The following is a 27,013-nucleotide window of genomic DNA, read 5'->3' as shown; positions in this document are numbered from 1 at the left end:
CTCCGTCCGCTATCCCTCTCCGTTGTTCCCTCTCATAGCCCAGTGCGTGCCGCGTCTCTCCCCGCTCCTGCCGCAGCCCAAGCCGAGGCTCTCCCGCCGCCAGCGCCCGCCGTTCCCCCGGCTCGGGCGGGACATGGCACCTCCCGCTCCCCACCCCCTCAGCCGCCGCCATCTTGGCGCCTCCTCGGCGCGAGGCCGGAGCGAACCACCGGGGGGGGGGGGGGCAAGGACCAAACCACCGTGGCAGCGGGGGGGGGGGGGCTGGGGCAGAGCCGGCGAGGGGAAAGCTTAAGGGGCCGGGCGGTACCACTGCGGGGGGGGGGGGGGCGAGCCGGGCCGGGCGGAACCATGTGGAGGCGCTGGTAGGGGGGCGCGGGGAGGGGGTCGGTCGGGTCCGCCATGGCCGCGAACTGCGCGGGGGCCGCGGGGACGGCGGCGGGAGCCGTCGCCGCCGTGGGCTCGGCCCTGAGCGCCAGCAAGACTAAGACCAAGAAGAAACACTTCGTGTGCCAGAAGGTGAAGCTGTTCCGGGCCTCGGAGCCGCTGCTCAGCGTCCTTATGTGGGGGGCGAACCACACGGTGAGAGCGGGCGGCGCGGCCCCCCAGCCCACCCCAAACCCCCGCCCCTCAGAGCACCCCGGGAGCGGGGCCTCGCCCCCTCATCCCCCTTAGCAATGCTCGACTCCCTCAGATCCGACCCTTCCCCGCTCCCCCTCGGTTCTGGGCCTTTTCCCTCTCAACCCCGCTGCCTTCCCTTTGCATCCCAGCCCTGATCCAGCCCTCCTTGGGCTCTGTGGTCCCTTTTTGCTGGTTCTGTGTCTCCAGGCGGTTTGGGGATCCCCAGGTCGGGGTGTCCCTGCCAGGCACGTCCCTGTGTCCCCACCCCGACACCTTTTCCACACCCATTTTCCCGGACTGGGCAGGGGGACTGATACCTTTTTGTGTGATATTGCTGTGGCACAGTCTCCCCTCTGGCACTGGGGTGGACGCGAATTTGGCACCCACAGCCCTGTCCCCCTGCTCCAACCCCCGGGTGTCCACCAGGACTGTCCCTATGGCTGTCCCAGTGAGGGATTCCCCTGTGTCACAGCCCAGAGGACATTGGACAATGTGTCTCCCATCTCCATCCCCCAAAATGAGGGGTTTGGCCCGGGTTTGTCCCCTTTGATTGCAGGACTCGGGCCATGCGTGTCCTCTTGGCCTCAGTTCCTTTGGGACCGAGTTGTGAGAGGATCCCTTGGGAATGTCTGTGATGGCTCAGTTCTGATCCACCTCCTTTGGGAATTCCTAAGACCATCCCTGTCTTTTCTCTGGAAACTTCTCCCGGATTTATGATGGCAGGCACGAGGATTGATCTTCGGATGTGGCTGCTGGGTGCCGTTCTTGGCCAAAGAAGCCAGAAGCCTCATCCCTTCCTCAATTAATCCACTTTTAGGGCTCAGACACACCTATTTCTCCAGTGGATTAGTGAATGTTTCCTAGAGAGTGAAAGGATTCAGGCTCATTTTTTTTCCCCAAAACAAATAACACATCAAGAATTTAAAAAAAAAAAAAAATCCTCCTGGCCTGCCTGGCTGGAGTGAAAGCTTGCAAATGTGGTTCAGCACCGTGCTGGCTTTGAGGCAAAGGATGTTCCGAGTGCTCCCAGCCTTGCCCAGGAAGCAGGATAATGACTTTAATCGGCCTTTGATCAGTGGTGCCATTAGCAGCCCCGAAGAAATGGAAATTGTGGGATTTTTCCGAGTTTAATTTGTGGCCTCATTGTGACGGTTTACTTGCTGGTAATTGGCCTTTTGGGGGGGGCTGGGGGTGTGTTTTTCTTTGTTGTAGCTGTCTGGGCAGTAGGAGCCTGGCAGGAATTTGAGGCCCCGGATAAGGACTGAGTAACTTTGGGAGCATTTGGCTGTGAGATATTTGGGCAAAGGGAGGAAGGCAAGCTGACACTAAGCTGGTAATGAGATTATATCGGATGTGTATTAGGAAGAAATTGCTGCCAGGAAGGAGCTGAGGGGCTGGGAAGGGGGGTGAGAAAAGTTCGGCTGTGACCTCCTGACTTTTGGGAAGGCGTTTAAGATTTCCCAGTAAATCCCTCCACCTCTCTGCCACATTGGGGTGAGAGTTTGGTGGCAGCTGTGGATGGGAGATGATTCCAGTGCCTTGCTTAGGTGGGAATTGGAATTAGGTGCCTCCACCTAAGGGGTTTGGAATACCTTTAAGCTTTGTTGGAAATCCTTGAATTTGTTTAATATTTGGCTGCTTTGGACAAGGAGGGGTGGGTGAGTGAGGAGACTGTAGGCTGTGTCCGTGGAGTTCTGCCCTGGGATCCTTGCAGTGGGAGGAGGGGAAAACAGTTCTCAGCACAAGCCCGGGGCTGTGCCAGGAGGATCCTGTCAGAATTGTTTGGATATGGGGTGAACTTTTTCACGGAGAAATCAAACAAACAACCGTTTTGTGCAATGTGCTGCAGAAATCCCCATGGGCCCTTCTCCCAGTCTGGAACAGCCTTAAAGAGGCTGCTGAGCACAGGCAGGGCTGGCTCTGGAGAGGATCCAGGAGTACCCCGAGAGCAGGAGCTGCCTTCTGGAATACCACTTTGGAGCGTTTCAGTAACTGGGTCCTGGTGGTCCCAGCCAGGGGTGGGATTTGGATTGGGGTGGGGCTGCTGTGAGCAGGGCCAGACAGGGGTAGTATGATGCAAACAATTTGAATTTTGGACCAGAAAACCACGGAGGGGAGGGGAGAACTTGTGTAAAAGTGGAGCCACCATGGCTCAGCCTCGATTTCTGAGTTTTCTGTTAGACCCTTAATCCAGCAGATGTGGGGATGGTTCCTGGGGAAGCTTCTCCTGCTGCTGTCACGGCACTGGGAGAGGAGCTGCAGCTCCTGGGGGTAGGGTCTGTGTGTGGTGCTCCAGGTGTGTTTTCCATGCCCTGGATGGATCCATGTGCACAGGATGGGAAAGTTGGGACGGTTCTGGAAGGCAGCAGCCACCTCCCAGCCAGAGAGATGAACAGAGTGTTGTGTGATGCTCTGGGAACCATGGAAACAGTTGTAAGGTGCTGCTGATGAAAGGCTCTGGGATCCCAGGGAGGAGATTGAGGATCTGTGTCTGTAGGGATGGAAGGCTCTGGGATCCCAAAGAGGTATTTGGGATCTGTGTCTGTAGGGCTGCCAGTTCCTAACCTGGAAAAGATTCCAGTGGCTCTGGCAGGGGAAAGGCACAAACGTCCCGTTCTTGTGGGAATGGGGAGATCTGTTGGCTGCATGGATCTTGCTCGAGGCAGCTCCAGAGGCTCTAGTTCCTGGCTGGAGCAGCAGCCATCTCCCAAGCCCTCAGGAGCACTGCCAGCAGGAGCAGAGCTCGTTAGTATTCCAGGGAAACAGCAGTGCTGGGAGTGGAGCATGGCGCTCCCTGCTTTGCAGCCTTGCCTTCCATGCTGCCAGAGCAGCATCTGCCACATATCAAACACTCAGATCCCAGAAATTGCTCCTGGCATGGTGGGAACAGCCTGGATCTCTCCCTTCCCAGCCTAGCTCTAATTGACCTCTGGAAAGAGCAGCATATGGCCAGGGCTGTGCCAGCCCCTGGAATGACCGAGGGCCTGGCTGCCAACTGCTCATTCAGGAGCCCTTTCCTGTTCAAATCCCCATTGCAGGAGCCCTTTTCCTTTTTGGGGGACAAAGGAGGATTTTCCTGGGTTGTTCAGTGAGGAGAACAGGGCTCATTTCTGCTGACTGCCATGACCATGGGTTGGTTGTTGAATTTTCCCATTTCTCAGCTTTTTTGGACCGAGGGATGCATCAGCTCTGCTCACCTGTGAGAGAACTGGGAGCATGGATAACATGCTCCCACAACAGGGAGAACAGTGACCCTGAGGCTGACAGGACTGGGGACAGGAGAGTGGCACTGCCTGGTCCCTGTTATGCAGCCAGGAATCCTTTCCAGCAGCTTTCCGAGTACTTTTTTTTCAGGAATACATGGGTTTGCTCTCACCAGGGGATGCTTTTTTTTTTTCCATCTTAAAGCATCCTGGTGTCCCCAGAGGAATTATTGACTGCAAGATTCACTCTTCCCTCACTTTGCACAGGGGGTTGTTAGCATGGATACTGATTAATCATGCTCTAATTCATGGAAAACAGGTTTTTTTTGCTCTGTGCTAAGCAGCAGTGAAGTTTTGCCACAGCTGTGGGTTTGTCTCCATGCTAAAGTGATTTTCCCATGTGTCTTTCACCTCCTTCCACAGTGCATAATAAAGTTTAACTAATACTTACCGAGATGCCTAATAGGAAAGCTTTGAGGGGAACAAAGTATCTTTATTTTCCTGAGCAAATTCCTGTTGCTGAGAATCCCTGAGAGTGGGCTCACACACTCCATCAGCTGCATCTTGTTAGTAAACAAATCGCATTTTCCCATCAATTTACTAATGCTAATTGCCACTTTGAGGCTACAGTCAGGTTTTGAAACAAAATTATTCCTGGCCCATTCCTCCCAACAGCTGTCCCTGAATGACACAGAATATTGATGTGGCTTTTATTGGGAAAGGAATAGGCTTTGGTGGTGAAGAGAAATCTTCAGCCTAGAATCCTGAGTGGTGCTGCTGGGCCACAAAGTGAAGTGGGTTTAAGAGCAGATCAGGACCACAGATCAGATTCTGTCCACACTTTGGGGACCTGTGATGTGGTAGAGGTGTGGCACAGCCTGCTGCTCCTGCGCCTTGCAGTGTCTGTGATGCCCAATACAGCCTGTCAGGGTCCATATATGTTTGTGGTGCTGCTGCATCTCTGCCCTCTGTCCCTGTCTCCTCCAGAACCACACCCAGCATCTCCCTGGTACCCACAGCCCCAGAGATCCTGCTCCAGGCAGAGTTCCTCCTCTTTTTGGGCACAGATCCCTGGGAATGTGCTCCCCAGGAGCTGAGCACCTCCCTGCCATGCACCTTGCTGTGACCTTGCCTCCTGGAGCATAAATACCCCGGGACACACACTCACACACACTCTGCTATATATAATTTGCTGCTCCACGCCTCTCTCCAGGGAGAAGGTGAGAGAGCAAACATGTGCCTGGTGTTTGTCACGTTGCTCCCTCCAGGAGGCTGCTCAGATTCCCCCAGGATGAGCCTGAGGAGAGGATCCCTCTGGAGAGGTGATAGGTGCTGCTGGCCAGGCTTTCCTTTGGGAAGGGCCCCTGGTGTTTCAGGATTTGGCTGGATAATCCTTGGGAAGGGGGCTGGATGCTGAGGCTTGTGCTGTGAGAAGGGAGGGGTTGGGATATCCCTTTCCCGAGGTGTGTGGGGGCTTTTTGTTCCTCTCTCTTGGGAAAGTGTCAGGCATGGGTGTTGCTGTGGGAGCACACAGTGCTGAAACGACAAAAAATTGAAATTTAAAAAAGCTGATGGAACAACAAAACTAAACTGAATAAATCTGTGTTTTCTTCCAGACTGGTGCCAGGAGCAGAGGCCCAGTGACCACTGGCCCAGAGCTAACATGGGGGAGGGTAGGTGGGGAGTGCTGGGTCTAAAAATGAGCAGTCCAGCCCTTCATCCACATCTTGGTGCCCAGCACACCCCCCTTCCTTTTCCCTGTCTCCTCCAAAGCCGGATCCCAAAGCATCCAGCCAGCTCTGCTGGAAAGGGGGAAAGACTTCCACAGGAAGGATTTTTTGGGCTCTTTTATCTTGTGAGGAGTGATAGCGCTTCTGAAACGGTTCAGAGCTATCCTGGTGCACCATTTCTGCCACTCAGGAGCCTCGCAACAGGTCCCACACTCGCTTTGAGGTTTGTGCCGTTGCAGAAACGAGGGCACCCAGCGAGGCCTCAGGACATTTGTGTCGGAATTGCTGCCAGCGAGGAGGCAGCCTCCGAATCGCTGTTCCCTCTCAGCCGTCAGCATCCTTCCTCCGCTCGGCAAGGAGCTGATAATGGCTTGTTTGTGCCTTCCCCACGGCGGGAAGAGGGCTGGGAGCAGGCTGGGATGGGAGCAGGCGTGTGGCAGGAGCTGTCAGGCTTCCCCTCCTGGCAGACAGCAATAATTAGTGGCTGGAGGCAGCGCCTCTGTCTCAGTGCAGAATGAGCTGTTTTCTCCTCTCCCCGAGGGGAAATCTCTGCGTGGGACTCTGATGCAGCTCCCTGCAGTGGCTGCGAGCTGGGAGATCCCTTCCTCACCTGGAGTCTGTTCCCTTTTCCCTCCCCTCTGGCTCAGGGGTTGGCTCCGTGCAGGATTGAGCCAAACCCGGGGAGGCGTCGGGCTCTCCCTGCTCGGGGATGCTGCCGGTGGGGGATATTGCCGTTATTTATTCATTCGTTCGTCTGTGCAGCCTTTTCCATGCATCCCACAGGGTTTGTGGCAGCGCTGTGATGCCTTGGGCTGGATACCTAGAACAGAGGCTAGACAGAGTTGGAGAATAAAGTAGGTATTTATTAAAGGCTTTTACAGATACACCTTGGGCAGTGCAGAGGCTACACCTGAGATGGATGACAGTCAGGAGTTTTTCGGGATATCAGGGGTTAATTGTCCAATTACAGCTTCAGGTAATGAAGTCACAGTCCCCCAGTTTGCTCTCCCCCTCTCCCATTAATTCCTGTTCATACTTTTCAGGCCTGAGGCTGTGATGGTGGCTTTGGTTCTCAGGCCTGGAAGGATTGTTTTATCTGCTCAAACTGTGATGAGAACTTACACTCTGTATGGAGTTCAGAATCATACCCCAATCTAGCACAGGATCTGAAAAATATAAAAGCTAAACCTTAAGGCATCAGCTGTGTGCTACAGAGCAGGGCTTTGCAGAGCAGGGCTCTGCAGAGCTGCAGCTCCGCTCCCTCCAGGAGCCGCGAACGCTTCGCTTCCCGCTTCTGTCTGTTGCGTGGGATGGCTGGCTCTGAAAATAGCCACCTTCCCTCCTGTCACTGGGATGTGTCTTTCTTCCCAGTCTGACGTGTGTTAAATCTGGTCTGGATTTTCGTGGTAACGATGGAGAAAGGGTGGGATAAATATGGGCTGCATGGAATTGGCTCATGGCACGTCCCCAGGGCTGAACCCTGCGGAGCCCAGCAGGGATGTGGCAGCACTTTGGGCAGTGTTGTGTGTCCTGCTGCACGCAGGGAATCCCAGAGCTGGATCCTTTTCCTGAGCCTGGCCCCTGCTCCCAGCCAGCAGGGAAGTTTTCCAGCAGCTTTCCCAGTGTGCTGGGAGTCACTTGACCTGCTGGAGGTTTTGGTGCTGGGAACAGCCCCCAGAGCTGACTTGGAGCCAACCCCCGCTGGTACCAGCGTTGTCCGCCTCCCTCTCCTGCACTACCTGCTTGGCACAGCAGTCGTGGGAACAGAGCTGGAATGGAATTGTTTCCTGAATCCAGGCTGTTAACAGGAGTTCAATGAGATGGGGCTGTGGGGAGTCCCTGGGGGAGGTGGCACTAGGCCATCTTCAGAAAAGGCAGCTCAGAAACTTCTGGATTCTGGCATAGTCTTCTCAGTGACTGGAGCAGGGCAGCCAGACACAGTCCAGAGGTGGATCTTTATTATTATTATGTTGTTATTATTATTATTATTATTAATGCTGGCACTACTGGGTGCTGCAGTATGAGCCCGCCTGTACAATAGTAGCTGAGCATTCATTCTTCTGCTACCCCGTGTTCCTGTGGCTGCCCCACATGACTAAGGAGCAAAAACAATCTAGTGAGTGACTCATCCCTCCAGAGAAGGTGGGATGGGAGCAACAGGAGACAGCCAGCATGGAAACAGCATCCACGGGGAGCTGTGCTGGGCTGCAGCAAAGGCTTTGGTCATCCTGGTTTGTAGCAGGAATAATTAAAATTGGAACATTTTCTCAGTGAGGTGGTTAAAACATGAAATATGCTGGTTCTTAGCCTATGGGTTTGTCTGGGTTCTCAGCTGTGTCTTGGATGGTCAGTGGAGGGGGAAAGGTTGTCTCAGGAGGATTGACCATGTTGTGGAACAAGGTGCTGCTGTGGCCTGTCACCACAGTGTTCCCCAGCTGTTTCTGTCTGATGGGTCACGGTGCCCCAAACTCATCCCCTGAGGTGTTGGACATCCCTGCAGGTCCCCAGGGCAGTGGGACCTGGGTTTGAGTCTCCCTTTCCTCTCTCTTGCAGATCAATGAGCTCAGCAATGTTCCCGTCCCCGTCATGCTAATGCCCGATGACTTTAAAGCCTACAGTAAGATTAAGGTGGACAATCATCTATTCAACAAGTAAGTAGGAGCTTCCCAGCCTCTCTGTGGTCAGAGCTCTGTGCTGTGAGGCAAACTGGCCTCGGGGAGGCCTTCTGGGTTGTTCCCAGCTCTACGGCCAGGAGGATCCATGCCCTGTACCCTGCCCAGACCCTGGACAGGCCATGGTGTGGTCAGTCTGTCACTGAGATACTCTGTGGTGGTTGGTTTGCATCCTTTGAGGGATTAAACTGTTCACAGGAGGCAGCTCTGTAGATGTGCTGTGCTCATGGAGTCTCTCTGGAGTTGCCCCTGTCGCCTTTTCCCAAAAAATCCATTTTTGGAAGCTTTTTTGAAGTCGTGGTTGTGGCTGGTGCTCAGAGCTGTGTTCTCTCTCCATCCCTGCTCTGCAGGGCTGCAGTGTTCCCTGATTAATCCTTCGTTTTCCCCAAGCTTCACAGGGATCAGCTTTGCAGAGTGGGAGGTGATTGGGAAGTTTGTCTCTCCTGGCACGTCCAACATGCAGGATCTGCTGTCTCCCTTCTCCTCCAGAGAAGATCTGAGCTCCCCACCTGTCACTGCCTGGGTTTCTCATTGAGAAGGAGCTGCCAAATTCTCCCACTGTGTCCAAGCAGGACCAAACTCTGCTTCTCTCCCTGTGCAGGTTCAGGGCTGTGGGAGGAGCAGATGCAGCTCCCTCAGTGACAGGGAATGCTGTCATTGTCCCCTGTCCTGTGCCTGGGGGCAGCAGAGCCAGGCTGGAGCTGATCCCCCCTCTCCTGGGTGCTGCGGCTGAGCTGCTCTCTGGGGCCTTGACCCTTCTGGTGCTGTGGTGGGAGCTGAAGCCAGAGCCCAGCCCCTCTGCTCCTGCAGCTCTGCCTAGTGTGCCGGGACAGTGTGTGCGGGGACAGCTCTGTGACAGTGGTGACAGCATGTACAGGGACAGCTGTGTGCCAGTGTGCCAAAGCCACCGAGGAGGGCACAAGCAGGATGGCTCCCTCAGAGTTGCCTGTGGCAGGGTTGCCCTGGCAGCCACACGAGCTCCACGCTCCCTGTTAGCCAGGATCTTGCAGAGTTCCCTGTGAGAGATGGGTTTTGTGGACATCCAAAGCAAGGAGCTGCCCTGCCGAGGGCAAGGCTGGGGTGTCCTGGGGGGCTGGCAGGGAGGGGGAGCCAGCATGGCATTGGGTGGCACTGCTGACATCTCTGCCCTGCCCTAGGGAGAACCTGCCCAGCCGCTTCAAATTCAAGGAGTATTGTCCCCTGGTGTTCCGGAACCTCCGGGAGAGATTTGGGATCGATGACCAGGACTACCAGGTACCCTATCTTCTCTTCTAGGACAGAGCAGCCATCCTGGCAGAGAAACCATGCTGCATATGTTGCTGCCAGCAGCTTTTCTGGGTTTATAATTGGTGTTTGAGTGGTTCCACCAGAACCACAGCAGTGCAGTGCATCTTGCTGTGCCAAGCACAGGGCAGTAGGAGGAGATGGTGATCCCTGCTCCCAAGGCATGAAATGGGGGCACAGGTGGCTGTGGACCGGCAGGAGGTGGAGAATAACAATGATCCAGCCTGGAATATCTGCAAGGAAAATGAGTCTGTAGTGTTTGTACAGATTCAGATGAATCTGCTGCTCTCAATCAAGTGTGTGTTGTTGAATTGGGTGTATCAAGGTGGCTCGTGCTTTGGGATCCATCCCCTAATGCTAGAGGGGCTGATTTTCTTGGGGAGGAGTCTGCTGTTAACACTGCTGGGCTCAGCTCTGAGGACTCTGGGGATGTCACAACTCTGGCTTGCTGCAGCAGGGCCACCCTTCCTCAGCCAGCTCTGAGCCCTGAGCACAAGGAGCTGAGCAGAGGCAGCTCAGGGCTGGGAGATCACCCAGAGCAGGGCCAGGGGGGCAGTGGTGGCCACGTAGCCCTGAGCAGGCTGGGTGTCAGGGAGCTGGAGTGTCCCCAGCAAGTGGTGACAGAGCGGGAACAGTGCCAGGGGCATCCCCTGGAACACTCTGACTGCAGAGGCACGTGGGGGAGTGCTGCAGCCTCCCTGTTCCCTCCACATGCTCCCTGCCCGGTGGAGAGAGCAGCTGGAGCGGGGCTGGTCCCACACTGCCTCCCCCTGTGCCCGTGTCACAGCCCTTTGTGATGACACCCTCCCCAGGTGTGACCCACACTCTCTGTAGTTCATCATTTACACTCCCCCTCTTGTTCTGAGGAATTGCTTCCCCCATCTCTGGGCTGCTTTGGCTTTTTTAAAAGTGTTTTCTGTTCAGCTGGAACAGAAAATGTTAATTGAGTTAAATTCAGGTGGGTAAAGTGTGATGGCTTGAGTGGGAACAGAGCCAGGAGGCTGAACTTAACACCCCAACCGTGGGAAAAGTGGGAGTGACAGGAAGGGAGCTGAGGGCTGTGAGTTTGGTAATGCTCTGTGTGGTCACGATTTCTGCTTCCCAGCTCCAGAAGAAAACCTCTGTGGTTTTGACGTGAGGGCTGATTAAACTGCCTGGCACAGACCCCTTTGCAAATGTCAGCAAGCAGCAAAGGGGATTTTTCTGTTTGCCTTTATTTTCCTGATGCTCTCTAAAGCTGTTGGCAGCAGCAGAGTTTTTCCCCTGCTTCATTAAAGTTTTACAAGCTTTAAATGCTTCATTCTGAAAGGAAACCTCTAGGCTCACTTGCAGCATGGCATGGTAAGTCTCTCTCTCAGAGCAGGCTCTGCTGCAGGCTCTCTCTGCTGCCAGAGCTGAGCGAGGGGGACCCAGCAGTGCCACTGCCACCTAAAAAAACTAAATAATCCAGCCTGAAACACAATGTCCAGGGCAGAAATGCTGGAAAACTTAAGGACCAGTGTTGGTGCTGCTGTGTTTCATAGCCCTCCCCAACAGGAAATGCTGGTGAGAGGTTGCTGGTTGATAAAATGACTTGTGGGCAGGTGGAGAGGACAGACAGGGGACAGGTGACAGCTTGAGGTGTGAGCAGCAGTGACTGGGGCTGAGGGAGAAGCTCACAGCAGGCCCTGCTACCTGGGGAGAGGCATTAGAACAAAGAGCTGGTGTTGTGGCTCAGGGAATTGATCCCTGCTCTGCTGTTTTCCTGGGATTTTCCAGCCCTGCTGCACTGTCTGGTTGCTATGGGTGGAGACAGGGATCTAAAGGCAGATGCTGCTGGTTGTCAGAAGAACAACCAAGCTATTTATACTCATCTTGTAGGTCCAGGAGTAAGAATAGCAGAGCCTGAGGGTGGCTTTTGGTGCAGGATGACCTGTGAAGAATCCCCAGACACTGAGGTTTTGGCCAGACTAAGCTGCTTTTTGAGGGAAATTTCAGTTTGTTTTGGTCTGGTTTTCCTTAAGCCTTAGGAATATCCTGACTGTTCTTAAATCCCTGAGAGGAAATGCTGAGAGCTTTTGGCCTATGTATCCTACACCTGTAAAAAACCTTCTGTAAAAAACACCTTCCAAAAACACACCCCAGGTGTTGGAGTAAAACCTGCCAGCAAATCAGAGGGCCATCTGGAAGCCCTAAAAATACGTCCAGACTTTTAAACAATTGGATTTTACCCTCAGCAGCACCAAATCTGGAGTTCACAGCCAGAGTGGGTGGTTGAGCTGGTCCTGTGGGGCTGGCCCTGCTTCCCAGAGCTGCTCAGGGGTTCCTGTGGGGCTGACCCTGCTGCTGAGGGAGGTGACAGCTCCTGGCACCATCCCCACACCATGTCTGTCCCCCAGAACTCGGTGACACGCAGCGCTCCAGTGAACAGCGACAGCCAGGGCCGCTGTGGCGCGCGCTTCCTCACCACCTACGACAGGAGGTTCGTCATCAAGGCCGTGTCCAGCGAGGACGTGGCAGAGATGCACAACATCCTCAAGAAGTACCACCAGGTACGGTGAGTCTGGAGACCCCCGTGCGCACCTGGGGATCTGCTGGGGGTCCGAAGCTTGGATTCACAGCTGGCAGAGCTTGAACGCAGGTTTTGTGGGAAAAATGGTCTTTAGGGTCTGAGGGACAAAAATCTGAGGGACGAATGTCTGAGGGACAACCCAGCAGCTGTTTGTGGTGCTGAGCCCCTTCCCAGCTCATCCTGGCCCTTGTGTCAATAAATTATGGATCCCTGGTAGATCAGAGCTGCAAACAGGCTCCTCATTTGTTGCCGCAGACCTTCCAGAGGGGCTGGAGGGAAGTGGGGTCACAGTGGGACAGCTGGAAATGTCCTGGTCCAGGTGCTGGTTTCCAGCCTATCTGCTCTGCAGGGGTTCCGAGCAGGGGGTGTTTAACAGGCCCGGAGTTCCAGGCACAGCGAGGTAACCACGAGAAGTGAAGCTGGGCAGTGCCAGTGCACACCTGCCTGTCACAGCAGGCTGGACACACACAGGGTCACAGGATCCCAGGACTGGAAGGAGCCTTGGAGATCTCCCAGCTCCATACACAGAGTTACAGAATCCCAGGATTGAGAAATGCCTTAGAGATGTCCCAGCTCCCTGCCATGGGCAGGCTGGCACTCCCTGGACCAGCTTGCTCAGGGAATGGGATTCTCACATCCTCACTCCTTTCCTGGAGACCCCAGGAGCTGTTCCAATCCTCCTTTCCTTTCCTGTGGGTGCCTTGGCTGCAGCACCTCAGCGAGTTTGTGTCCTGTCAGAGCTGGGCTTTGTGTGACAGAGCTCTGTCCTTCCCTGCTGTCCCCCAGTTCATTGTGGAGTGCCATGGGAACACACTGCTGCCCCAGTTCCTGGGCATGTACCGGCTCACCGTGGACGGCGTGGAGACCTACATGGTGGTCACCAGAAACGTCTTCAGCCACAGGCTGACTGTGCACAGGAAGTACGACCTGAAGGTGAGGCCCTGGGGGGCTGGGGTGAGGCCTTATCCAGCCTGACCTACAGCAGAGGCCAGGCAGAGTTACAGAATGGAGAAGAAATTCTTTTGTCTCCCTGCTCTGTGAAGAGAGCTTACCATCCCATAATATGGAGCACAGACCCACACACTAAAGCATAACAAAATCTGAAAAATATAAAAACTGAAACCTGAGGTATCAGAACTCTGGGGGCTGGACTTGGAACCCCCTTGTCAGGGTTCTGGGCTTTGGGGACTGCTCAGGGGATCAGGTCTAAGGGGGCTGTGCATGGTGGTTCAATGTTGGTCCATTGGGAGTGTGACCCAGAGTGCAGTAATGATATTTTCTTTTTTTTTTTTTTTTTTTTTTTTTTTTTTTTTTTTTTTTTTTTTTTCTTTATTAGGGCTCAACAGTATCCAGGGAAGCAAGTGATAAAGAGAAGGTATGGAGGCATCCCTGGCCAGCCTTTCCTTTCTCCTGGTGCTTGGAAGCAGACAGATCCAACTGAGTTCCTTTTTCCATTTCCTTTTCCTGGGGTATTGAGCACGGGAGGTTCCTCAGGCCCTGAGTTCCCCCTGTCTCTGTCCCCCCTTTCAGGCTGGGAGGGAGCTGGCTCTGCCTGCCCTACTGTGTTCTGGTGGCACTACCAGGGCTGGGGGACAGTCCCAGCAGAACCAAACCCCACCTGAGGGCAGTGCTGTCCCTGAGGAAGGGTTTCCTCACAGCACCCTAGCTACCAACCCCAGGCAGGTCAGGGGTAGATCTTCCACCAGAAGATTTATAAATTAGATCCTTGGCACATTCCTAAAACTGGCTTGAGTGGGGGAATTTAGGGCTAAGCTTCCTTCCCCTGCAGGACTTCTATGCTGCTGCCTTGTAATCCCTGTGGAAATCCCAGCAGTGCCCCGTGCTGGTCCATGTTCTGCACGTAGGATTTTCAGGGTTGGAGTCTGCTCCAGCCTGCCCTAAAAGATGCCAGCCAGCAGCCAAGGAACTCCCATTTGCCCTAAATCCCCTGATAACTCCTTGGCCCATGCAGTTGGGTGGTTCATGTGAGCTCACAGAGCCGCGCTACCCTCCTGTGTCACTAAAGAATTGAAACCCTGAGGCACTAAGGGGCTCTAAGTTCTCCCACATGCCCAGAATCCTCAGGGCCTGCTGCAGGCAGATCCTTCAAAAAACCATGGCTTGAATGCTTTCCTCAGATCTTTAGGAAGAGAAGATTTGTTTGGTTTTTTTTTTCCCCCAAGCCTTCACCCCTTTCCCCCTGCAGTCAGAAACCAAGAAAATGAATTTATTTCATGAATTTCATTTCAATTCTGGGAGCTGCTTGGAGCATCCCTGGCCCAGCTATGCAGTTTTTGAAGCTGATTTGCTCCACGTCTCCCTTGAGCTTCCCTGTAGGACCAGCTGAGCCCACAGATTCCCTGACACTTCCTGTGCTCTGCCTGATGCCCTTTCCATCCTCAGTGGACTTGGGGCACCCTAAAAGCCCAGACTGAGCAAGGGCTTTTGCAGCCACACCTATGTGCCAGCCCTCCCCTGGCAGCGGGCTGGGGAATTTCACCTCAGGCTTTTTGTTGCAGGCCAAGGACCTCCCGACCTTCAAGGACAACGACTTCTTGAATGAGGGTCAGAAGCTGCATGTTGGAGAAGACAGTAAAAAGAACTTCCTTGAGAAGCTGAAGCGGGATGTGGAGGTAATTTCCTGGGGGACAGCTCTGCTCTGTCTCCCCTCACTGCATCCCCTCACTCCCTGAGCTACAGAAAAGTCTATCTAGCAAGATGTTAGGAAGTTCTAAGTTTAATAATGGAGCTCTGTGCATTGTGTTTGAAGGCTTACAAGCAGGTATTGTATTCAAAATAAGCAGGCATTATTTAACCAAAGGTATGTGTGCTTATAGTGGTTGGATAGAACTACTGTCAATGTGCTTTTGCTTTGTGTGATTGGTCAAAAAACTTTTAAAGTAAGTTGTTACATTGAGTTCTTCATCTACTACCAAAAATGTGAGCTGCTGGCATCTTCCCATTGTCATAACCATGTAATGAGACTGATGCTGGAAAATACAACAGCTTGAGAGATGTTCCACCCCATTTGTGATTTGTACAGACCCCCAGCCAACAGTACACAACAACAAGTGGAACAAGTGAAGATAAGAATTATTTACCATTCTTTTCTCTAATCTTCTCACAGCCTTTCCCCAGAAAGGCCTGGGAAAGTTGTCTGCTGCTCCCTGTGGCCAGAGAGCTGCTGCCACGTGTATCCTCACTGCTGGTTCAGGGCTGCAGAGTCACTCCTCCTGCACCAGCCTTGTCCTGCTGAGGGCAGGGGGCCTGTGCAGACTCCTCTGGTGTCTCAGGAGAGTTTAGCTCTCAATGCCAGCCCTAGGGAGGCACTGCAGGGTAGGGCTGAGCCTCCCCCACCCCGTGTGGGTGCCAGCTCTCACTGCTGCCTCTCTCCCAGTTTTTAGCCCAGCTGAAGATCATGGATTACAGCCTGCTGGTGGGCATCCACGATGTGGACCGGGCCGAACAGGAGGAGATGGAGGTGGAGGAGCGGGCAGAGGATGAGGAGTGTGAGAATGATGGGCTGGGGGGGAACCCCATCTCCTCCTATGGGACCCCCCCCGACAGCCCCGGCAACCTCCTCAACTACCCCCGGTTCTTCGGGCCCGGGGAGTTCGACCCCTCCGTGGATGTGTATGCCATGAAGAGCCACGACAGTGAGTGTGGGGAGCTGGGGAGGGCAAGGAAGATGTGATGGAGCTGTGGAGGGTAGAGGGGATGTGAGTGAACTGTGGAGGAAGGATGGAGGGCAGGGAAAGGGGAGGTGTCCCAGGCTAAGTGAGGTGGTTCAGTACTGGCAGCCAGGGTGACACCCCTGAGGCCATTCCTGTGTCCTGGCAGCCACGCTGAGCTTTCCAGCTGGCCTTGGGAAAAGCCCAGCCTAGCAGGACAAGGAATCAGCTCATTGCTGAGGTTGGAAAAGACCTTTGAGGTGGAGTCCAGGAGACAGGAGGACTGTCCCTGCTTTGCTGGACAGTCCCTTGTGTTGGCTGGAAGGGGGTGTTTTTGGAGGAGGGGGATGAAGCTGGGTGTGCCCAGGGGTTTTTTTTGGAGGGGGGGGGGTGCAGTTGGCTGTTCCCAGGGGACTGAGCCCCTGCCGTGCCCCCAGGTGCCCCCAGGAAGGAGGTTTATTTCATGGCCATCATCGACATCCTCACACCCTACGACACCAAGAAGAAAGCTGCACACGCTGCCAAGACAGTGAAACATGGGGTGAGCCTGACCCAGGGGGGCTCTTGGATCTGGGGCTTCTGCTCTGTAGCATCTCCTGGGGTGGAAGGTGTCCCCAGCACTGATCTTCCTGCCAGGGTGGGAATTCTCCAGCCCCGGGGTTAACACTTCCCTCCATATCACCTCAGGGTTAGGTTTTCCCTCTGCTTGATTGGGGTAATTTGTATTTTCATCCCAATTTGAGAGGTGCTGGAGGGATGGACTGCATGAAGGGTGACACCCCTGGGTCACCTCTGTGTCCTGGCAGTCCCCCTGGGCTCCCAGCAGGGCTTGGGAAAGCCCAGCCTAGCAGGACATGGAATCAGGGCGTTGCTGAGGTTGGAATTATCTTTAAGAAGGAGTCCAGCCCAGCCAGCACCCTGGGGAGTTTGTGTGGAATGCTGGAATGTGCTGGCGTGGAGGGGACCCATCACAGACTCCAAATCCCACCCTGGCAGCCCTGAGGCCAGACCATTCCCTGGGGAGCTGTTCCAGTGCTCAGACCCCCTCTGTCTGAAAAACCTTTTTCCTGAAATCTTTCCTCACCCTCCCTGACTCAACTCTGGGAGCTCTCATGCTCCTAAACCTGTGAGCCATGAAGGTTCACAGTGCCCTGACTGGACATGCAGCTGGAGCCGAAGTAATTTTCCTTGGAGATCTCTCCAGACCTTAGGTTTTCCCTTAGCCGTGGGTCCTCCCCAACAGAGGGGCTGTGCGGCTGCCCCCTCCCTGCCCCTCTGACCCTTTCTTGACCCCTCCTTGACCCCCCGCTACCCTCTGACCCGCTGTCTCTCTGCAGGCCGGGGCAGAGATCTCCACGGTGAATCCGGAGCAGTACTCAAAGCGCTTCAACGAGTTCATCTCCAGCATCCTGACATAGGGGCACATCCTGCTGCAGGGCTGCAGGCAGGCCTGGGGGCTGCTCCTGCAGCCTGAGACAGCACAGACACTGCAGCAGCACCGGGGCACACCTGTGGGGCACGTGTGGCACCGTGTGACAAAACCCATCCTCATCCTCGCTGCGCCCGCTGCACCTCTGGGTTTGGCGTTCCAGAAGTGCCCAGATCTCAGATTTGAGGGCTTTTCCAAACAAGCCAAGTGCATTGTTCCAGCACTGCTCTTTCTGCCCAGTGACGTTTTTTCTTCTCTGCTGAGGGGCTGGGACACGTGTGGCACTGTCCCCAAGGGGTCACATTCAGCAGTGCCTAACTCACAAACCACTCCTTGTTTTTTGTGTTGTTGTTGTTGTTGTTTTATTGGACTGGCTTGGCCAGAAAAAGAAAAAAAAAAAAAACCTTTATTTCCCTCTCGGTAGGAATTGGAAGGAAAATAGCTCACCATTTCAAGGATGGAAAATATAACTGATAAAAAGGAGGAGTCGCTGAACTTTAGGTAAATTCAGACTGGGACACTTTCTATTTTTTTGGTTAATTTAAGTAACGAAAAAGAAAAGGAAAAAAAAAAAACAAACCACTTTTTTGTAACTGCACTTGATTTACAAGAAAGGTGAGGGAAATGAACATCTACCAAAGATGATGTCTGAAAAAAAAAAGGTATAACTCAAAAACAAGCAGAGAACTGAGAGAGGCATTGACCAACCTCAGCTCATTATGTGCTCGGACCTGGGGTGATTTTAATTGGCCAGCTCTGAAGATTTTCTTAAAAGAAGAGGAAAAAAAAAAATTTTAAAAAAGGCATTTTTGTACCTGTAGATCCAGGCTAAGATTTTGGGCCACTTCCTCAGCCAGGAATGGCTCTGAGGTCACCATCACAATCCTGCCAGTGTTAATTAGCTAACTAATTATTCAGTCTTCCTTCCCCACCTCACCTGCAACAGGTACTTGAATCTGTGTCCTGACAGAGGTTGCTGGGTTGGTTTTTTTGTGTTTTATTTTTAAAAAATGTGACTTGCACAGAAGGAATTGGCCTGGCTGCCAGGGGGGAGTGCTGGAGGCTGGGCTCATCCTGCTCCCAACCCCCTGAGTGACCCTCCAGGAGTGGAAATGGTTGAACTCTCACACCAGATTTCTTTTCCAGCCCCCCCCTGAAGGATTTTGGGACTGATTGGAGTGACTGAAATCGTCCTGTTTTGTCTCCTTTAACCTTTTCACAGCCAAGCTCGGCAGCCTCGCTGTGGGTTTCGTTAGCTCTGCTGCACAACAAAACTTTTGGTTCTTTGTTTTGGGATTTGTTGTTTGGATTTTTAATTTTAATTTTCTTTCTCTTTTTAAGCAGGATTTAGAGTCTTGAACAAACCTCTTTGCAGTTGAAACATGTTGCTTAATCTGCCTTGGAACTGTTTTTCACACACGCCTTTGTTTGGGGAATAAGCTGTTGGGAGTGTCTGTCCTGTGCTGTAACAGTTCTTGCTGTGTGGAATTTTGGTCCTTTTTGAGACATAACTGGTGCTCATCACACCCTGGTAATTCCCCTAAATTAACCCTGCCTCTGGCTGGATTCTGAATGTGGGGTTTGGGGGAATTTTTTGGTTTCTATTTCCTCATCACCCCCTCCCCATTTCCCCCCCTGATGTGAATCCCCCCACAGGTCTCACCTTGGGAGGGGCTGAAATTGAAGCCCCTGAGGGTGCACTGTAAATAGAATTTTGGAGAAATGAAAAATTAGGAGTCCTGATGGGATTTGAGGATTTTTGGTCCTTCCCTTTGGCGTGGCACAAATTTCTGCTGCCCCTTTGGTGTGGGAGGCTGGAGGGGTTTTAAGCTGTGGAGCTGGAAAAGCCACGACCCAAATGCAGCTAAAAAATACTTTAAAAGAAAAAAAAAAAAGGGAGGACTTGGAGGGCATCATCAGCTTCATTTTGTGGGCATTATGTTGGTTGCTTCTCTCTTAATAAGCACTTAAGTTTACTGCTAATTAGGAATTAAACACCAATCACTTTTTATTCCTGACAGTTAAAAAAAAAAAAAAAACTGCATTGAATCTGCAACTTTGACCTGGTAAGTTTGCCCTTCTCCTTTTGGGGAGAGTAGCTTGGAAGTTGTTTTATCTTGAAATCATCTATTAAAAAAAAAAAAAAAACCAAACGTAAATAAATAAAGAGGAGAAAAAGGGGAGAGGAAGAGAGCAGGAGGTGGGTGAACACCACAACAGAGCAAACCCAGAGAAAGGGGAGTGAAGATGGCAAAAAAATCTCCTTTAGTGAATTCCAGAATAATGAATAAGGAATCCAGTCAAAAACCAGGGAATTCCTGCAGAAATTCTTACAGAGTTCTGAGAAAAATTGAGAGCGGGAAATAATTTCTTACTTCAAACTCCTGCTGGGATTAAATTTGGCTGTTCCAGGTGAATCTGGGGGTGTCCCACAAAGATTCTGCCCCTTCTGTCCAGTTGCCATATTGTGTATTAAAGTGATTAAATGCAATTTTCTCACCTAATGATGTATTACCCAGGTATGTAACTTCGTTTAACAGAAGCATTTTTGTATATTGTTTACATGTGCAGAAGTAGCATTACCTTAAAAATGCTAAATTTTGTTTCTAGACAGTATTTTTTACTACCAGAACAAGAAGTGAAGCTGCAAATATTTTGATTTGTTTTTAAAAGGGACTTTTTCTTTCTGTTTGTTTCGGGGTTTTTTTTGCTTTGCTTTGCTTTGTTTTGTTTTGTTGGGTTTTTCTTTTTCTTTTAAATCTTTTTAGGTCACTTTTTTAACTCAAGTATTTAAAAAACAAAAAAAAAAAGGAAAATCCAGCACTTTCAGTTCTGGTTTTACAACTGCTTGTGCTAGTTTGTTGTCTGTTTTTGGTGTGGATTTAATTCTAGTTTTTGCTGAATGTAGATGTCCCTGTCCTTAGCATGAACCCTGCAGAACACATTTAACTGACAGGATTTGCAGCAGAATTCAGGGTTTTTTTGGACAAAATAAAGCAAAATTTGGTCGAGTGGAACTCCAAATAATCAGTGAGCAGCATCTCCCCCTCTGCAGTGCCTGAGGCAGGAGGAGCTGCAGGATCCACATTCCTAAGGGATTTAAAACCCCCGAAATATGCTTTGAGTTGGGAATTCCCATCTTCCCTGCTGGGACAGCCCTGAAATCAGAGTGGGAGAGGGGAGGCAGAGCCAGCTGTGCTCCAGGAGTGCAATAAATGCACTGCAGAGCTGCTGGGCTGGGAACTGGACTGGGAACTGGGGGTTCCAGGGGCTCCCCAGGGCTGGGATTTGGGGAACAGCCCCAGGAGCTGTGGGAGCCTTCCCTTGGTCCCTCCTCATCCCTGCCTGGCCCAGGCTCCATCCTGAGCCACAATCATGGAATTAATTGGGAATTTACCCCATGGGGATGGAGTTCATCCTGTGGGGATAAAATTTACCCCACTGGCGACAGAAATCATCCCATGGGGACCAAATTCACCATGTGGGGATGGAATTCACCATGTAGGGATGGAATTCCTTCTGTGGGGATGGAATTGATCCTGTGGGGACAGAATTCATCCTATGGAGGTGGAATTCATCCTGCTGGGATGGAATTTATCCCACAGGCATGGAATTCACCCCACTGGGGACAGAGTTCAGCCCATGGGGCAGCAGGAGGAGGCCATACTCCCACAGTCCCAGCTTGGAATCTGGATCAGCACAATCAGCAAGGAAATCGGAACCACTCTGAGTCTTATTTCCTTTTGTTGGTTTTTTTTTTGGGTTTTTTTGAGTTTTTTGTTTGTTTGGATGGTTTTTTGTTTATTTGGTTTTGTTACTGGTATTTTGGGAGGAAATCCCTTCTTTCCCAGCCAGGGCAGGCTCAGGGAGGTGAGGAGGTTGTGGTGGTGGATATTCCCAATCCATGACTACTATGCAGTCCTTTCCCAGGCCTCCCTTCCAGCTGCACCTGGAATTTCACCCCCAGCTGAAGAATTTTCCCCCAAAACCAGGGGAGTGTCCCCAGCATGGCCACAGCCCCAAATTCCCAAATGTCCCCTTCCTGCAAATTCCCAAATGTCCCCTTCCTGCAGAGCCACTCCCAGTGTCCCCCTCAGCCCCCGCCCCTTGGTCCTGGCTCTGTGGTATGGATCCCATGGATAACTGGGATGGCAGAGCTCTGGACACATCATTTTTAGTGGAAACCACTCAAAATTTCTGCTGCTCTGGGGCTGCCTAAGCAGCTGAATGGGAGTGGAGAGAGCAGATTCCACACACAGGTCACGAGGGTGGGCAGGGCTAATCAGTGAAACTGAATTGAAAGGAAAAAAATGTGAATAAATTAAGTTTAATCTAAAAACTAAACAAAATAAAAACCTAAAAAAACTAAAAAAAAAATATTTAAAAGTAAAAAAAAAAAAAAAGAACATTTTAGGTTTTTTCACTGCTGTTTTTTAAATAGGAATTTGAAGTCCTCTGTGCTTGTCTGTTTGCTAGGAGCAGTTTGAGACACTGTTACTGTTTTGAAATGCATGCATGTTACAAGATGAGTCTCCAACCAGAGAAAAAAAAAAGAAATTAAAACTTTGTGTACATCTGGGTCCTCCCTGCTGTGCTCTTTGAGGGGTCACCCTCAGCTGCTCCTCCAGCATGGGGAGGCCTGGGGGGAGGCAGGATGGGGGAAAACTGGGAGAGGGGCAGGGTTTGAATGGGATTTTGGGAAGGAATTCCCCCCCTGGGAGGGGCTGGGATGGAATTCCCAGAGCAGCTGTGGCTGATCCATCCCTGGAAGTATCCCAGGCCAGGCTGGAGCACCCTGGGACTGTCAAGGTGTCCCTGTCACTGGACAGGGTTAGGTTTTCCCTCTGCTTGCTTGGGATAATTTGTATTTCCATCCCAATTTGGGAGGTGCTGAAGGGATGGACTGGATGAAGGGTGACACTCCTGGAGCCACCTCTGTATCCTGGCAGCCAGGGTGATAGCCTGACCCTGCTCAAAGGAACCAAAAGGGAAGTTGAGGGCAGAGTTTTATTTTAAAAAGTCCCAAGTGGCACAGAGCAGCTGGGCTGGGCTAATCCATGCGAGCTTTCAGGGTCCTGGTGGTGATCTTGTCTTTCTCTCTGGAAAGAGAAAAAGATGAGATTATTTACTGCTAAACTCAGGTTTAAACCCTTCCTAGAGCTTGTCCTGCCTTGAGAAGTCCCACGTTCACAGGCAGGAGCTCAGGTGATTGTGACAACAATAAATAAACCCTTCATTGTGGGGAGCTTCCAGGGTTGGGTTGCTGCAGGGGCAAAATGGGATTTTCCAAAGGCAGCTGGTGACAGAGGTGAGAGTTAATGCTGTATTCATGAGGGGCAGAGTTCCTCAATCCCATGGGAATGCAGCCAGGGAATTGAGCAGAGGGACTCAAACTCCAGGAGTAATTTCTTGGCTCCAGCAAGGAACTGCTCCAGCAAAATCAAACCCTAGGAAGGAACAGAGCCTAGCTGAGGAGGGGCAGGATTTGGGGGATCCCTGAGGGAAGGAATGACAGTGCCCAGGCCCTGGATTTGGGGATCCCTGAGGGAAGGAAGGGAAGGCAGTGCCCAGCCCCCAGGAGCCCCAGCACTCACATGACGTGCACCACCACGCCCATCCCAGAGATGGCGTCTCTGTCCACGGCGTTGAGCATGGCCTGCGAGATGGTCTCGAAGAGGTGCTCGGGCTCCTGGGGCACACAGGGAGTACAGGGCTTCACCTGGGCTGCACATCCCCCCAGAAATTTCACCCAAGCCCCCCAAAACCCTGCAAGCTTCCTCTCTCAGGCTGCACAAGGCACAGCTGGAATGAAGCGTCTCCAGTGAGCACAGGAGGGAGAACTCCTGAATCCACAGACCCCAGGAGACCCCAGGTGACTGCAAGCTATCCCAGGTGATCCCAGGAGATGCCAGGTAGGGGACCCTAGGTGACCGCAGGCTATCCCAGCTGACCCCAGGCTATCCCAGGTAACCCCAACCCCACTGACCATGTCGGGTTCCCACAGGGACTCGCACATCCCATACATCTGCTCGGAGCAGGTGCCACTGACCACGAAGTCATCAGTGACCATGGGGCAGCCGATGAGGTCCAGGGAGCAGATGAAGGGCTCGTGGCTGAGCGGGTCCAGCCCCGCGATCACCGGCTCCGTGTAGTAGGGACCAAACCTGGGGACACAGCTGGGCTCAGGACAGCCCTGGGGACAGGGACAGCCCAGGAGGAACCACAAGGATCACCCTGCTCTTCTGGGACCACAGGGATCATCCCAGCACAGGACAATCCCCAAAATCCCAGCCTGTGCCCAGCAGCAGTGTCCAAACACTCCTGGAGCTCTGACTCTGGAGCTTTGGGATCACCATTCCCAGAGCTCACCCTCTCTTCCCTGAATTTCCAACCCAGACATTCCCTCCAGTCCCCAGAGCTGTCCCCAGTCCAAGCCCTGGTGCAGTCCCACGTCCTCAGAAATGTTTTCCTGGCACAGAAACCATCCCACAGCTCCTTTCAGGGAGAGGCCTGCAATGGTTTTGGCACAGCAGACCACCCTGAAGCAGCAGGAGTTCATTCTGCTTTGACAACTGATTCTGTTTGAATTTGGGGAGGAAATGTCACCCCAAGAGAACAAAAACCTGCTCAGGGAGGGGGTGGTGACAGCAGGAAATGATCCAGGCTCCTCTGGCCACCCCAGCACCCTCAGCCCTCCTTGGCACCACACAGATATTGCAGCTTTGCAGTTTTACCTCCTCTCGTAGAGCAGGTTGGACACCATGCTCATGAAGGTCTGGGGCTTGATCTGCCTCCCCTCCTTCAGCTCGTAGAGGTTCAGCCTAAACTTCAGCCTCTGGGCCCTGCAAGAGATCAGAGCTGGGCTTAAAGCAAAGCAGGGTCCTGCTGCTTCCCCTCAGCCAGGCCTGGCTGCTTCTGCTGCTAACAGACACCAGCACCAAAGGCTGCACACACAGCTGCTGCTGGAGCTGAGCTGGAACTGTGAGAGGAAAAGCTGAATTTCAGGGGTGAAAGTGGAATTTTAGCAGTGAGAGTTCAACTTTAGGAGTTAAAATTGAATTTCAGCAGTGAAAGGTGAATTTTAGCAGTTAAAGTTGAATTTTAGCAGTGAAAGTTCTGTTTTAGCAGTAAAAGTTTCGTTTCTGCGGTGCAAGTTGAATTTTTGCAGTGAAATCCCAACTCCAGCCGCAAAATCCCAAGTCTAGCAGTGAAATCCCAACTCCAGCAGCGACGTGATCCCAATCACGCTGCTTTATTTTCAAACCTCTCCCAGCAGCAGAACCAGGCACAGCAGCACCGGCACCGTTAATTCCCATTATTTCCCATTAACCCAAATCCCCAGCCCTGCCGGGCCCTCACTTACACGGTCTGCACGTCCGTGGCCAGCCCGGCCAGGCCGATGTAGAGTCTCTGGCCCATGGGGAAAATCTTCTGGAAGTCGGTGGTTACGGTCTGCGCCTGCACGCCGAAGCGCCGGTCCGCGGCGATGGCCACGCAGCCCCGGCCCCGCATGGCCATCACGGCCCCGCCGTTGTACGACATAATCGACTGCACAGAGCGGCGGCTCAAGGCACCGGAGCGGCCTCCGGGGTGTCCCGGTATCGCCACCCCGAGCTGGGGTTCAGCCCCCGCCGCTCCCTGTCCGGCTCCCCACGGGCCTCCCCTCACGGAGCGACGGCTCAGGAACACTGGACGGACCCCCGGGGTACCTCCGGTACCGCCCGCCGGGGCTGGGGTTCAGCCCCGACCGCTCCCTCCCCCGCTCCCCACGGTCCTCCCCTCACTGAGCGGCCCTCGGGGCACCTCCGGTACCGCCACCCCGAGCTGAGGTTCAGCCCCAGCCGCTCCCTGCCCCGCTGCCCAGGGGCCTCCCCTCACGGAGCGGCCTCGTCCCGCGCTGTGCTGGGCCCCGGAGCTGCCGTCCCGAGTCTCACCATGGCGGCGGCTGTTCGGTCACCGTTCTGTTACCGCTCTGTCACTGCTGTGTCACCGCCGTGTCCCCGCACCGCCCCCGCTCCGCTCCCGGCCCGGTCTCTGCCCAGGCCCCGCTCCGGCCGCGCCGCGCCGCCGCCGCTCCCGCCCTCCCCGCTTCCCATTGGTCACTACCACTGCCGCTCTCACCCCAACGCTTTCCATTGGTGGCCGCCCCCAGCGATTTCGCCTTCCACGCTCGCCATTGGCCGCCGCCGCCGCCTGGAGCCGGAGGCTGCTGGGGATTGGCGGGAGAGGCTGGGGCGCTCAGGTGATTGGCTGAGGCAGGGGGGGTGGGAGGGGCGGGAAAGTGACGAGTCACAGTGAGCGCGCGAGGCATGACGGGAGTGCGGGAGGGGTAACATCTGGAAAAAGGGGGAAACAGCTGGAAAATGGGGAAACAGCTGGAAAAATGGGGAAAACTGGAAAAAAATGGGAATGTCTGGATAAACGGGAACGGCTGGAAAATGGGGAAACAGCTGGTAAATGGGAACAGCCGGAAAAATGGGGAAACAGCTGGATCGGGGCAGGACTGAATAAATGAGGGCACATCTGGATCAGTGAGGGAACAGCTGGAGCAATGGGGAGCAAATGGATCAATGGATGCACAGCTGGATTGGGGAACAGCTGGATCAATCGGGGCACAGCTGGATGCGGGCCATAGCCGTATCTCCAAGGGTGGGGACACAGCCCCGAGCTCGCCGATCCAAAGGGGATTCTCCCAAAAAATCTCCTCGGGAAGCGCCGGCACGGGGAGGGGGGGTTGGGGTCACTCTGGGGTCACGGCACATCCCGGCCTCGATGTGCAGGCGGAGCCCGGCCCGTGCCCGCTGCAGTTTTAAATCTCATTTTTAAATCCTAGTTTTAAAGTTCATTTTTGAGGGGTTTTCCGTCACAAAAAGTACCTGGCGGGAGCCGGAGCCCGCGCTCCGCCCGGAGGGAGCAGCCCCGGGCAGAGCCAGGGGAGAATCCTCGGGATCGATCCCAGCATGGCCTCGTGCCAGGGGTTTAACAGGAATTCCGGCAGTTCGGGAATTCCATCGTCTCAGGGCAGAGAAATGGAACTTACTGGAGTTTTCAGAGAGAGGAAGCTCGATCTGGCACCCTTGGGACCCCCTTCAGTTTAATTTTGAGGCAAAATACGGGATTTGGATGGAAACAGAAAACCAGGTGCGATCTTAATGTCCCAAAACGTCCTCGTGGAAGCACAGCGGGGATGGTCTGGGGACACCGGGAGCTGCTTCTGCAGATCGGAGGGAGCACCGGGAGCGGATCCCTGGCAAGAGAACGTTCTCCGTGTCCGGTTCCGCTCCTCCCGGGAAAAGGAGCGGCGGGGGCAAAAACACGCAACTGCGTCCCTGGGTGGGCTCGAACCACCAACCTTTCGGTTAACAGCCGAACGCGCTAACCGATTGCGCCACAGAGACGGCGCTGGAGAGCCCTTGCGCGCACTGCTGTCAGTGTAGGAACTGGAACAAAACATCGGGAACGGAAACGAAATACCGGGAACGGAATACCGGGAACGGGACACCGGGAATGGAAACGGGATACCGGGAACGGGGACGGGATACCCGGAATACCGGGACCCGGACACTGGGAATGGGAACGGGACACCGGGAACGAGACCGCGACAGCGGGAAAGGAACGGGACACCGGGAACGGGACACCAGGAACGGGACACCGAGAATGGAAACGGGATACCAGTGACGGGAATTGAACAGCGAGAATATCGGGACACAAGGAACGGGACACCGGGAACGGGAACGAAATACCGGGAATACCGGGAACGGGACACCGGGAATACCGGGAAAGGGAACGGAACATTGGGAATGGGACACTGGGAATGGAAACGGGACACCGATAATGGAATCGGGACACCGAGAA

General features: G+C 53.5%; 2 protein-coding genes and 1 non-coding gene across 3 annotated transcripts; 1 reads left to right on the top strand and 2 right to left on the bottom strand.

Moving 5' to 3' along the window:
* The first annotated feature begins 382 nt into the window (after window positions 1-382).
* PIP4K2B (phosphatidylinositol-5-phosphate 4-kinase type 2 beta) lies at window positions 383-21,716 on the top strand. The gene is made up of 10 exons (XM_058820426.1): window positions 383-579; window positions 8,105-8,202; window positions 9,381-9,477; window positions 11,886-12,038; window positions 12,845-12,991; window positions 13,395-13,433; window positions 14,578-14,691; window positions 15,456-15,714; window positions 16,167-16,270; window positions 17,067-21,716. The coding sequence occupies exons 1-10, from the start codon at window positions 400-402 to the stop codon at window positions 17,145-17,147; spliced, it is 1,272 nt and encodes a 423-aa protein (XP_058676409.1). The 5' UTR covers window positions 383-399; the 3' UTR covers window positions 17,148-21,716.
* Window positions 21,717-22,151: 435 nt separating this feature from the next.
* Window positions 22,152-25,214, bottom strand: PSMB3 (proteasome 20S subunit beta 3). The gene is made up of 6 exons (XM_058820427.1): window positions 25,093-25,214; window positions 24,522-24,706; window positions 23,893-24,000; window positions 23,145-23,322; window positions 22,753-22,847; window positions 22,152-22,257 (listed from the first exon to the last, which is right to left on the bottom strand). Exons 1-6 carry the CDS (start codon window positions 25,093-25,095, stop codon window positions 22,209-22,211), a joined length of 618 nt encoding a protein of 205 aa, XP_058676410.1. The 5' UTR covers window positions 25,096-25,214; the 3' UTR covers window positions 22,152-22,208.
* Window positions 25,215-26,482: 1,268 nt separating this feature from the next.
* On the bottom strand, window positions 26,483-26,556 carry TRNAN-GUU (transfer RNA asparagine (anticodon GUU)). Its single transcript has one exon. It is a non-coding gene; the product is annotated as a tRNA-Asn (tRNA).
* Between the last annotated feature and the right edge of the window lie 457 nt (window positions 26,557-27,013).

This window comes from Ammospiza caudacuta, chromosome 27 (assembly GCF_027887145.1).
Source record: "Ammospiza caudacuta isolate bAmmCau1 chromosome 27, bAmmCau1.pri, whole genome shotgun sequence".
Lineage (NCBI taxonomy): Eukaryota > Metazoa > Chordata > Aves > Passeriformes > Passerellidae > Ammospiza > Ammospiza caudacuta.
Note: the sequence above shows the minus strand (reverse complement) of the source record. Positions and strands in the feature narration are given on the sequence as shown.